Genomic DNA, 12,709 nt, shown 5'->3' on the forward strand with positions numbered 1-12,709 from the left:
CGCGGTCCGGGAGTTCGAGCCCCGCGTCAGGCTCTGGGCTGATGGCTCGGAGCCTGGAGCCTGTTTCCGATTCTGTGTCTCCCTCTCTCTCTGCCCCTCCCCCGTTCATGCTCTGTCTCTCTCTGTCCCAAAAATAAATAAACGTTGAAAAAAAAAATTTAAATAAAAAAAAAAATCTAGGAATCTATCATCAGTAAACCAATGCTGGGAAGTTCACCTTAGAAATCCTTTACTAATATTCAATATAAATCATCCACAGATTGCGATCAACTTGCTTCTCCTCCATCATTGCTCTATTTTTGTATACAGGTGTAGTATGAACTTTTATATTGTTGTAATAATACATTTTGCACTTATTCAAATGTTTGTTACAAGGAACATTGACTATCAACTATAATTATTTCCATCCTCATCACACATAGGTCAGTGAGGATCACAGAGACATTTGTTGACTTCAGTTTTATATTTTAGTGTCAAAGCTTTCATGATAAACACGATCTCTTTTCCAAATAGTTTCATCTTCTGTCTAGATGTACAATTTTTTTTTCATGTGAAAATTTTGTCTGTTACCTTACAAAGCACAGTCCTGATACTAGAACCTCTCCAATAGTTCTACTTCTATATGTGTTCTACTCTAGCCTCTCCAATAGTTGTCACAATTGTTCAGTGAAGTCCAAGTGCGGGTGTTTTTTGCTTCCATTTTGCAAAGGAGGTGACTAAAAGGCAAGATCATTAGTATGATCAAAAAACAAGCAGAATTTAAGCTGTTCATAGAGGGAGGAAAAGTTGATCAACATATTGATTTTTTTTCCCTTCGCCTTTGCTGAATTGAGATTTATGCACCATATTAAGATTCTTCTTTAAGCAGATAGGTTGACAGTTCTACAACCAGATAGCTCGTATCAGGCCCTCTTTGATTAAATAGTTACAAGAAATTTGTCAAAACTGCAGTGCATTGATCTATTTTTAGTTTTGGTCTTTATAATCTTAAATTAAAAACGAAATGGTGTATATGAAGGTTAAGGACATTAAGATTCTTCCATCCAAAGGGATCCAAAGGTCTGTAAAACCCTCTACCAGCACGTATGTGTTTGTGTGTGTGTGTGTGTGTGTATGTGTGTGTGTGCGTGTGTGTATGTACCACTGTGTAAGACTTGGGAAACAGGAATAAGAAAGTGTGTCTGGCCCTACAGGGTTCTGTCTCCTGGGGAACACAAATGTGTAAATTTGCAAGTACAAAATAATGTGCCAAATGTTACCATGGGCATACAAGATGAGGTATCTGAGCTCAATCTAGGCAGTTCAGAGGATTAGGGAGAACAGTCCAGAGACACAGGATGTTTTTGTTTAGTTTTTCTTTTTGCCTAATGCTATTAAAACTTAAAAGGATAGAAATTGAGGAAAAACAAGCACTACTCTTTTACAAAGTGGATTATGAATTGACTCCATTTAATACAATGAACTGTTTATTGAGAATGTGGATTTGGTATTTAAAAAGCACCTGGCTCTTAAGGAGTTTATAAATCAAAGGTTGGATATGAGAACAACTACACCAGATTTTCAATATAAAGCAGAATTAAATGCATTCTGCCACAGAAATGCAAACGGCAGGCCATGGGGAAAAGATAGGAAGACTTTTAAGACTTCAGTAAAGGGGATTTTGCATTAAGCTGAATTGTAGGTCAGTTGATGGAGGTCAGTTGGAGGCAAGATGCTGAAGGATTTGTGTTGAAAAGGATCGTGCTGCCTGCTCTGCATAGCCGGTGTGGTCCTCGTCCGACATACCTGAAACATGGAGTGCCTTCTGAGATGTGATGCAAAAGAGAGACTAAAGAGATAGCATATGGCTACATGGAGCCCCATGCTTAGAGTTTGGGGTAAATCCCTAGACCATGGAGAGCCACTAAAAGTATTTGATGAGGGGTGTGATACAATTCAATATGAATTTTAGGGAGATAATTTCTGACACACAGAAAATGGAGAGTAACTGCAGAGTTTTGTAACTAGTGAAAGAGTTTAAGATTCCAACTTAAGATTATTGTTCTGAAGACTGAGAAGAAAGAGTTGCTCTATTGGAGGTAGTGGGTAGGTGTTCTGTCAAGGGAATGATGGAACCATAATGGATTATTAAATCTATTACATTTTAGGGTGCATGTCGTGGGTGCTTTGATTTTCCGGCATGTATGGCTTATGAAGGATCCAGTACGGTGTGATATGTTCTCACATTGTTACCATGCACAGTGCTGACATAATGACATAGAGAAAACCCATAATGATTGTACCTCTTTCTCTACTGATTCTTTTGCCTTACCATGATGTAGACCCAGCCAAGGGGTGTGTGCTCCTCACTGTGTTTATTTGGAAAAAAAAATTAATGTAAACATCTACTTTGGAGTCACAACAAATATTTTTAAAGGGATTTAGGAATCCATGCACTAAAGGTGAGCTTTGTGTGGTGATTAATGAATCAAGGTGTTGTTGTTATTGTTTAGATGAATCACAAGATCATGTTTACAAGGGTGTTTGCAAATGAAATAGACATAACATTGTGAAGTTCTACTCTGCCCAAAATATGAGGACAAATATTTGTTTTTGAGCGTGGTTTTCATTTATTGTTAATTCCATTGCCATATGGTGGGACCATGGAATGCTTATCTATTTTTCTGCACAGAGGTTTTTGCTATGGAGAATAGTGCTTTAGTCTGTAATAGTCATTCACAAAGATCACGTGTACCTGTGTGTGTGTGCACGCGCGCATGTGCGTTGACACAGATTTTTTTTTTACCTAAGCATGCCATTAAGTCATTCTGCACTTACAAGTTTTTCTTTGCTGAGGTTTTGTGTGGTTTCTTTGTTTTTGTTTGTTTTTTGTCTTCGTAGTAGAGGAGAATAGTAGTTTTTCCCTAATAGCGTGGGTTTCAGTCCACCTCTTAAGATTAGTATTAGCGCACAGTGTTTCACAGAGTAAATGTCTGAATGCATCTGATAATCGGGTAGCCGTCTTAACATTTCAAAGTTGGTCATCCACTTGTAACTACAGATGCTTACACGAACCTTGCAAGGACACCCGAAGCAATTTTCTGCTTGTGAATTCTGGCAGTGATTACAAGCCTAGTGATGCTCCAGAGAGAGGGGTGTGTGTGTGTGTGTGTGTGTGTGTGTGTGATGGTGGTAATAATTGTGGGCGGGGCAGGGGTGTAGACATCTGATCCTCTAATGATTAGAGAAACCAGCGATATGAATCATTTTTTCCTTTAAGTTCTTAACGCTGTCGGTTGACCATGAGCTCAGGATTTAATGTGTGTTATGTATTGAAAAGGAATGTGCCTTCTCTCCCTTACCTGGATACCACAGGAGCATCGTACCCCCATGCCATGGAAACAGCAACTAGTTGACAGGAATCAGTTAAATGAATCGTAAGGGCTGGTTCTTCTATACATGGTAGTCCCTAATGAGAGTTAGAGACATGGCAAGCCTTTGATTAAAGACACGACCTGTCTATCCCCTTGAGGGTCTCTGTGGTCATTGGATCATTCTCTGTTGTTTCACACCAAGGTCAGTGGGAGCGTATAGACTCTTCTAATCCTTGGAGGCAGGGATGCGGTGAGGAGGGGATAAAAAAGTAGCCGGGAGAAGTGCGTGGAGCTGTGGGGGTCATTGAGGTGTCAGCAGCTTAAAACAACCTGTTTTCATCCATCATCAGCGCTTGTCTCGGGACTCCAGTTTTTTGGTCTGTGTTACTGAGGGTGGTGGAGCGTTTTGCTCCTCCAGAAGGCCAAGGAAGGAGCCTTCTGCCGAGTTATAGAGTGCGTTGATGGAAACCACTAGAAGCGCTCAACTTCTTTAAGACTTGGGGGTGATCAGGGTGGAGGTTGCATGCACCCCTCTTTCTCTGACTTGTCCTTTGGCTGCAGCTTTTGATGTGTCCACCGCACGGGACAGCAGCTCCTCTCTGGATGCAGGGTCTTATTGCCTAAAGTGGAGGTTGAGCTTTCCAGCAGCCCCCCTCTAACCGCCCCCCCACGATTTCATAATCCTGGTCGCAGTATCACCATGTGACCTCAGGCGAGCCACTAAGCCTTTCTTGATCTCAGTGTCCTTATCCGTTACCAGGGAGAGTGAATCCATTCAATGTGAGCGTGAAATGAGTTCCCATGTAGAGAACATTAAGAAGAGGGCTCGACCCCTAGGATGCACTCCGTAATTCAAACTACTGTGATTCCCAGCTTTCCTGAGAGAGAGAGAGAGAGAGAGAGAGAGAGAGAGAGAGAGATGGAATATTAGCCCTGAGGATGACTTCAGAAAATTAAGCAATCCCCCGTATTTCAAGAATGCAGCCTTTCCATATGGTGGGTACACATGCGGTACAGTGACCCGCCAGATAATTCTGCACTGAGCAGGGCTAAATTGTAACTTGCGCCAGTAATTAATTTTTTTGTATGAGTGAGTCCCGAAATAAATTACAGAAACTAAAAGGTGAATCAGCTATTTACGTGTTCTGAAGCAGAGTATAAACACAGCTGTCACAAGTGGTAGATAGAAGAATCGCCTACAGAGACAGTGGTGCAAAAAAGCGATACCTTCGGCACCTACCGTGGCAGTAAGGAAACGTACCACGGGCACACTTCCCTAAGTAGTTTCCCGCATCTTACATTTTTGAGAGGGTGCAAACACAGTTCTGGGCGGCAGTGAGAAGCCTCATTATTTGGTAAATTGGCTGTTTGCATTCATATTAATCGAAGTCCAGATGATAGCGGTTCTAGGGGATGAAAGATTGTGGAGATGACAGATTGGGTCCTGTGTGTTGCGGGTTATGAAGTTCAGGAAAATGTGTAATTATGTCTGAGTTTCCTAAGGTTCTTCTGTTCAACATAATGTTCTGACATACAGTGGGGACGGTTCCGGATATGAAATGCAAATTAGTAGGTGCTGGCCGTGCTGCTGATGCCGGGGTTAATCATGCAAATCTAATGCAGTTCTTGGTATTTCAAGAAAGGTTTGAGCTGAAGTCTCAGGCACATACTGATTTAACATTCCTACTTCAGAGAGCAGTGTAATTTTTTTTTTTTCGGCTTCACATTTTGAAATATAGAACAGGATTTGGAGGCGGATTTAGTGCCTGGACATCCATCCATACTTGTTAATCATGAAAGGGGGTGGGAGGGAAGGGAACCCTTAAAGAATGTGGGGATTTCTAAGCAGATTACATATTTTATTAGATCGAAATTTACAAGTGTTCTGTAGCAAGTCCCTTTGCTTGGAATAAGATCAAATCAACCAATTATACATGTTTACTGAATGCTCTGTTCAAAGAAGATGGCCCAAACTGGCAAGGACAGATCAAATAAAAATTAACACCACCACAAGTTCCTAACTTTGGGAATTCTAGGAAAAAAAAATACCTTTGGAAATGAGACTGTTTACAGGAAGAAATGAAATTGTCTTGCTCACAAGTGCAAGCTGACGCATTCTAATAGCCTTTCTGCTGTGCACAATAAGCATCAGCTTATCTTTCCAAGAACAATAAAATTTCATGTACTGCTGCCTGACATAAGAATTATTTTTACCTATCTCCATATCGCTGACGCTCTTGTAAGTTAATCTCATCTCACATGAATTTTTCACCAGCTTCACTCTGATGTTGATAAAGGAGATGGTTCCATCAAATACATCTTGTCAGGCGAAGGGGCAAGTTCCATTTTCATTATTGATGAGAACACGGGGGATATCCATGCTACCAAGAGGCTGGACCGAGAGGAGCAGGCCTACTATACGCTGCGAGCCCAGGCGCTGGACAGGCTCACCAACAAGCCCGTGGAGCCCGAGTCCGAGTTTGTCATCAAGATTCAGGACATCAATGACAACGAGCCCAAGTTCTTGGATGGCCCATACACTGCAGGAGTTCCTGAAATGTCGCCTGTGGGTAAGTCAAGGCATGCTGGTCTTCAGTGTCTGGTCTTAGGGAGTTTGTATTAAAATCATACCATTGGGCAGCTCAGTCGGGTAAGCGTCTGACTTCGACTCAGGTCACGATCTCACAGTTCATGAGTTCGAGCCCCATGTTGGGCTCTTTGCTGACAGCTCTGAGCCTGGAGCGTGCTTCAGATTCTGTGTCTCCCTCTCTCTCTGCCCCTCCCCGACTCAAGCTCTGTGTCTCTATCAAAAATAGATAAGCATGAGAAAAATGAAAGAAAAATCAAATCATTGTAGGTACAGAAAAAAAAAATCACATTAGTATTGGTATAGCAGTTTCCAGGGAGGGTGAGGGGGAAGACTGAGATGTGTTAATAGCCAGTGCCTACATCTAATTATTAAAGTCATTATTTTATTTGGAAAATTAGGCAAGTTTTTCCTTTCACACAGAGATCTCAAAATCTTCAGTAAATTATTCAAGCCTTGCCTTTTCCTTTCAAATGTAATATTTAACTTTAAAAAAGATTAAAATTACACCTAAGAAGTTAAAAAAGAATATGCTTCCAGACTTTGCCCTGCGATAATCTCTTCTTTCTCCTGATTAATATTAATGATTCACTCTTCTGAGAATGCTTCTGTGGCCGAGGTATCAGGCAGGCCATCTAACGTTTAGGTCAGCTGGTCTACTTGCTTGTAGAGTGTGCTTGAACTCAAAAATGCCCCTCCATATGCCACCACTAATTTTTTTTTGTAATTTCTCCAGAAACTTAAATGTATGAAAATTTATGCTGAATAGATAATAATGGTAAAGCGATACTCTGTTTGAGATATATAAGAGAGTCATGAAGTCTATTCTATTCGAAGGCCTTTTTACATTGCCCCATTACTGGAAAAATAGAAAGTAAAGTACTATTGGTATGTACTTTACTTACATCAGATAATATAATTTCAGCTTTAAACTATTTATTCAGATACCTTTGGAATATTTTTTAGCCGGTATGTAATTTTAGATGATCTCATAAAACAATACAAAAAAAAAAAAAGATGGGAGCTTAAATAGACCAGTTGAGTTAGATATTTATTTCCTGTCATTTTCAGTTTTGAAATAAGACATGCATTTAAAGTAGTAATTGGCCTTGTATTTTAACATGTAAAAATTTTACCCATTGTGATTTGTTTTATTAAATAAAGGCCACTTTATTCATTCTAGCGTTCAGTCAACATGTCTACCATGGTAGTGGAAAAGATGTGTATTATGTGTGCCCTTGAGGAGAATCACAATTTAGTGCCCCTAAATTTCTGTGTCTAGCAGATGGAAAGGGAAAATTATTTGGGGCACCATTGCTCTAGCTGCTAGAGAAATAGAAACTGAAAATGAGCCAGAGGAATACCATGTTCATGGTCAGGAAATATTCTGAACTACGACGGCAGGATCTCACCATAGTCAGCTTGCATGGAGGAACTTCTTTAACCAAACAGGCATATTCATACTTTCTCAGTACTGCCCACGTCTTCGGAGTGCTTCTTGCTGTTGCTTAACCGCACAGACAACTAGGACAACAGCAGCCACAACAAGATTTTGGAGGTTTTAGAGAAAAGAGAAGGCACATTGTCCTCTCCAAAGCACTAATGTTTGGAAAAACAGGAAGCTTTGAGGTGTGTGTAAGCAGTTCGGTTCAACTCTATAATTTTCACGTTGACATGTTGGGCTTTCTTTGTTGGCTTGCTAAGGTTTTCCTTTGCTACATAGAATGTAGCCACGCAAACTGGATTAATGTGAACTTTTTTTCTTTTAGAGGCTAAATTATGCACTGTAGTTTTGATTTCAGTGGTACCACTCTGATATCAAACAGCATGATTATTATGCGCACATGCAAGTTATTTTAGCTATTTGACTCCAACAGGTTCAGGACCTTTTAGGAAATGATTTTTAGTGTCTTCTGGATTTAATTGACATTAATTGGGACCACTAAAATAATATTGGAATTTAAGCTAAGAACAGTAGATATCTACATTAAATATGTTATGTGGATCCAGAGTGAGTTGTAGTTTATCAAAGTGTTTAATTCTAACCAAATACTTATAAAAACCATTAAGTAATATGGCATATACAACACAAGCATTCATTGTTTAATATTCATGGGTGTGGTTTTCAACGGATGCTAATTTTAGATTGAAAACCTGCTAGTAAGTCCTTAGGATAGTTCATCTTCTCCAGAAGAGCATAGATAAGCATGGACAATTAAAATTATTTAAAAGTATGTGTGCATGTGTGTTGGGTGTACGTATAAATACATACGTATAAATACATACGTATACGTACGTATAAATGTATATATAAAGTTAGTTTCTTAGTGAACATTTTAGAAAAAAAAAGTCATATACAACCAAATTTACCAAAACGGTTTTGTTTTGTTTAGGCTCTTTCCCTTTCAAAAGAATTAGAAAATCAATACTTAAGCATATTACCAGAGTAAATATTGCTGTAAAGATGGTACAGCGTAGAGAAAATAGAGAATATCAAGGTCATTGGTTCTAACATTTTAAAATGATCTCAATTTAATTCTTAATATTTTTAAATATACATCATTCACTATTTGGTCCTGCCAGGCATCCACATGGCACAATCAACTAAGTCTGTCAAATTAAAAAAAAATCAGAATTTAAACAACAGTGCCATATACATAGCTTCTTAATATGCACCTGTTTTTTTTTTTTTTTTTGAAAGGAAATGGGATTGTTCATGAAAATCATAGTGTGGAAAAGACAATAGATTTGTAACAAAATGGACACCAATGACTTTTTTAAAGGGCTTAGAGAGGGAAATCTATTTAGAAATATATCAAGATGAAATTTCAGATTAAAAAATATTTTCAAAACATTTGAAACGAACTTAGAAGAATACATAAAGAGATTTGCCCCATTGTCATCAATAGGACAGAAATGATAAAACAGCATGTGCTTAAATATATAAACTAAGTAAATGTGAGTGACGGTTTTAAGATTATACTCCAAATGGAAATAAAAAGAACAGATCGCAGTAAGTGCTTTCCATGTGGAGTAAGTGAATACATAGTAAAATGAGGAAGCCGCAAAGCATTCTATCACACACACACACACACACACACACACACACACACCCCTGCTGATGCAATTTTTAAAGTTGCTGTGCTACGAATTTTCTTCTTGGGGCGTGTGGTTTGCATTTGATTTAATGCTTTTGTTTTTAAATCAATTCATGGAAACAATGAAAACTAAAGCTGAAGAGATGCCACCTAATATCCAGTTAAGTGTATCCAACAGAAATTGTTTATTCAGTGAGTGAAGTTTCCTTTTCTGCCTGGCTCTCCTCGGCTCTAACAGTGAGACCGCCTCAGCGACTTGGGTGTCAAGATGCTGTTACTTGTCACACTGCCTTCTGGACAGTAACTGAGACTTGGAGAGATTGCTTTTGATAAAAACTTGTTACCTGCCCCTGATGGATGAGAGGCCGAAAATTTGAGTCCCATCCAGTTCTGAGTATACTCGTAATGCGCATCATCAATCTTACTTTTTTGCTAACATATTTTTGTACCCCTTAAATATTTCTGAGGGCTTCATTAGCATTTATCATCGTTTTGGGTGTGTCATCTACAAACCACATGTCCATTTTTCATTTGCCTTGAAGTAAGGAAAAAAAAAGAAAAGAATTCAAAACAAATCTAATGGAGAATCTTCAGCAGTGTGTGGGTTCTTCTGTGTTGTGGGATTTGGAAATTTTTAATTCATTGGTTTTTTGGATTGGCATGTAGGGACCTCAGTGGTACAAGTGACAGCAACGGATGCTGATGATCCTACATATGGCAACAGTGCCCGAGTGGTCTACAGCATTCTGCAAGGACAGCCATACTTCTCAGTGGAACCAAAGACAGGTAAAAAGTGAAATGTGCCTCTTCGTGTAACGTCATCATTTATCTGTTGGCATAGAATTAATATTAGTGATTTTTTTTAAAAAAACCCTTTTATTTATTTTTTATCTTGATTTATTTTTGAGAGGTGGGGGGGGAGGGATAGAGAGAGAGGGAGACACAGAATCCGAAGCAGGCTCCAGGGTCCGAACTGTCAGCACAGGGTTGGATGTGGGGCTCAAACTCACAAACTGTGAGATCATGACCCCAGCCGAAGTCGGATGCTTAACCAACAGAGCCACCTGGGTGCCCCATTAGTTGTTTTTATGCAATATACTTGGTACTGATAACGGATGCTATGTTATTACTGGGCTTTTCTCAGTGGGTGTCCTGTGGTAAGAAACAGCCGATGATTTATAGTGACATTAACATCTTTAAAGAATATTTTATTACATTTATCAGAATTTCTAGCAGAATTAAACAGAGTATTATATATTTAAAAAGTATTGCAGCTGCTGTCTCCTGACAAGAGAAGAAAATCTTGATTATTTATGTCACGTGTTATTTTTGTCTTGCCTCCTCTAACTCATTCACAAAGGAATCGCAGGCAGTTAAATTTAAATCTCAAGCAAAAATCTCCCTGCCAGGTAGTGGAGTAGGTAGTCGGTTCTGTTTATCTGTCTGGAGTCTGGTTTACTCAGGGAAATTAGTTTATGTTTTTATTTTTGTCAGTATATGAAGTTTATTGTCAAATTGGTTTCCATACCACACCCAGTGCTCGTCCCAACAGGCACCTTCCTCAATACCCATCACCCGCCCTCCCCCCCCCACCCCCCCATCAGCCTTCAGTTTGTTCTCAGTTTTTAAGAGTCTCTTATGCTTTGACTCTTTTCCACTCTAACCTCTTTTTTTTCCTTCCCCTCCCCCATGGGTTCCTGTTAAGTTTTTCAGGATCCACATAAGAGTGAAAACATATGGTATCTGTCTTTCTCTGTATGGCTTATCAGGGAAATTAGTTTAAATGTAGCAATTCGGATGATGAGGTGCCCAATCAAAAATTAAGTTGATTCTTTTTTTTTTTTAATTTTAGAAGAGAAACATATTTTTATGAGTTGAGAGCCTGACTGTGTGGAATATGTGGTTGGTTGGCTAGGTGTTCTGTTTTGCTCTGGAGCTGGAATAGTTTACATTAAGTAAGACCAGAATTTGGAGAGCTGTTATCTTGGATAGAAAATAATGGTTTATCTGTTCTGCTTTTCTGGCTCTGTGTGTTGGGGGGGGGGTGTGGAGATGGGTGGTTTGAGCCGATGATTTTCCTCACCACCATGAAATCCAGAATTTGTCCATGTTGTAACTGTTTTGTCTTCATCATGAAGAAAATTATTTTCAAACAGCCAAGCTTATGATTAGGAATATTGGAGAGTACCTGTGACCTTCGGTGCTGATTTGAATGCTACTCCTACTGTGTTCCATATTTGTCAATGGTAATATTGATTCATTTTCAAATCACTATGGAGGATCCATAGTGTAAGTGTCTTCTGAGAACGACAGGGGTAAGGTCTTCAGGAACAGAAAAATAAAATCCGATCCTAGCTCACCATTAGGATTTTTACAGAGACCGCGTTGCATCCTTCATACCAATATGGTGGTAGAGTGTTGAAGCCACCTGGACAGTCTCATAGAGAAGAAACAGTTCCGATTAAGCAAGTATTGATGGAGAAGTAAACAAAAGTATTTGATTGGTGATATGAATCCTGTGACTATGGAATATGTGCTTAGATTTAACGATAGATCTGAGAAGCCTAAATTCACACACCCACCCATTCCCTTATATATCTACTCTTTACAGCCTACAAAGACATTGACAAGTTTCTGACAATTTGCTCACAAATTATACACTTCTGCATTATATAACCTGTCCAAAAATAGCAGACACTCATCCCTAGGGTTCAATATTTTGCGGGAACCCTTGATTGGCCGGTGATTTTAGGTTTGTGGTAAGAGAATAGTTTTTTTTTCTGAAGTCCAGTGGAGGTAAGGCCTCTGATTAAGTGGACAATAGTCTGTGTCGTGGGATCACATGATTAGTACTTCAAATTAATTTTAATTTCAGAATCTCAAGGATCGTGTAGAGTAGGAGATGAATTTAGTTTAATTTTGTTTAGACTTTTTCATACTGTAATTATGGTAATCATTGGGACTTCTCTTTCTAGAGTCATTAGTGCAGACAGATTCTGGGAATTTTTATCCTCTGCTAATTTCTCGTATGGATAGTGTATTATTTGCACAAATGTATTTTTTTTTGACAGAAATGGAAAGTTTTCAATCCTTAAGGGCATGGAGATCCGTAAATGAAGTTTAACTTAGTCTTCATATTCGGTGTCAGTCTGATTTGTATCTATGTGAGAAATAATGTGATTTTTCTAAACCTTTAAATGGAAGAGTTTTTGAGAAGAAAGTAAAATGTTTGATAGGAAAAACACTTGAAAATATGCTACCTCCAGTATTTGTGAAAATAAGGCACAGAGCATCACTATTAGGTACATTTCTGTAAGTTGAACTTTGGTTTTCTCTTTTCTAATATTGACAATACCCACTACTGTTTATTAACCACACATCATGAACCTAGCATGGCTAAAACCTCCAGTCACATATTTCACCTGTCGCACTACTCACAACCCATGTGACCAGAGGGTAACTGTATTTTCTACCTTCATTTCTCCGTCCATAAAACAAGAACGCAAGTAGCTGCAAAAGCCAACGTTAACAATTTGCTCTAACAAGCTAAAGGAATGGCGCTAAGAGGAGGATAAGGCAGCATTAAAAGGACTGTAGAGATGCCCATCCCCTGTCTCCATGATGGCGACAAACTTCTAAGAAGCTTGTGGTCATTCTCAGGTGTTCATCTA

The 12,709-nt window shown here is 39.0% G+C and overlaps 1 protein-coding gene across 4 annotated transcripts in view; it reads left to right on the forward strand.

Annotated features, from left to right (window-relative positions):
* The window catches only part of CDH7 (cadherin 7), a 123,986-nt gene that overhangs the window by 50,312 nt on the left and 60,965 nt on the right, over positions 1–12,709 (forward strand). For all 4 annotated transcript variants that reach the window (XM_043559060.1, XM_043559057.1, XM_043559056.1 and 1 more), the window contains 2 exons: positions 5,629–5,923; positions 9,705–9,824. In XM_043559060.1, the coding sequence (XP_043414995.1) occupies positions 5,629–5,923; positions 9,705–9,824 (415 nt within the window). The remainder of the gene's footprint in view (positions 1–5,628; positions 5,924–9,704; positions 9,825–12,709) is intronic.

This window comes from Prionailurus bengalensis, chromosome D3, assembly GCF_016509475.1.
Source record: "Prionailurus bengalensis isolate Pbe53 chromosome D3, Fcat_Pben_1.1_paternal_pri, whole genome shotgun sequence".
Lineage (NCBI taxonomy): Eukaryota > Metazoa > Chordata > Mammalia > Carnivora > Felidae > Prionailurus > Prionailurus bengalensis.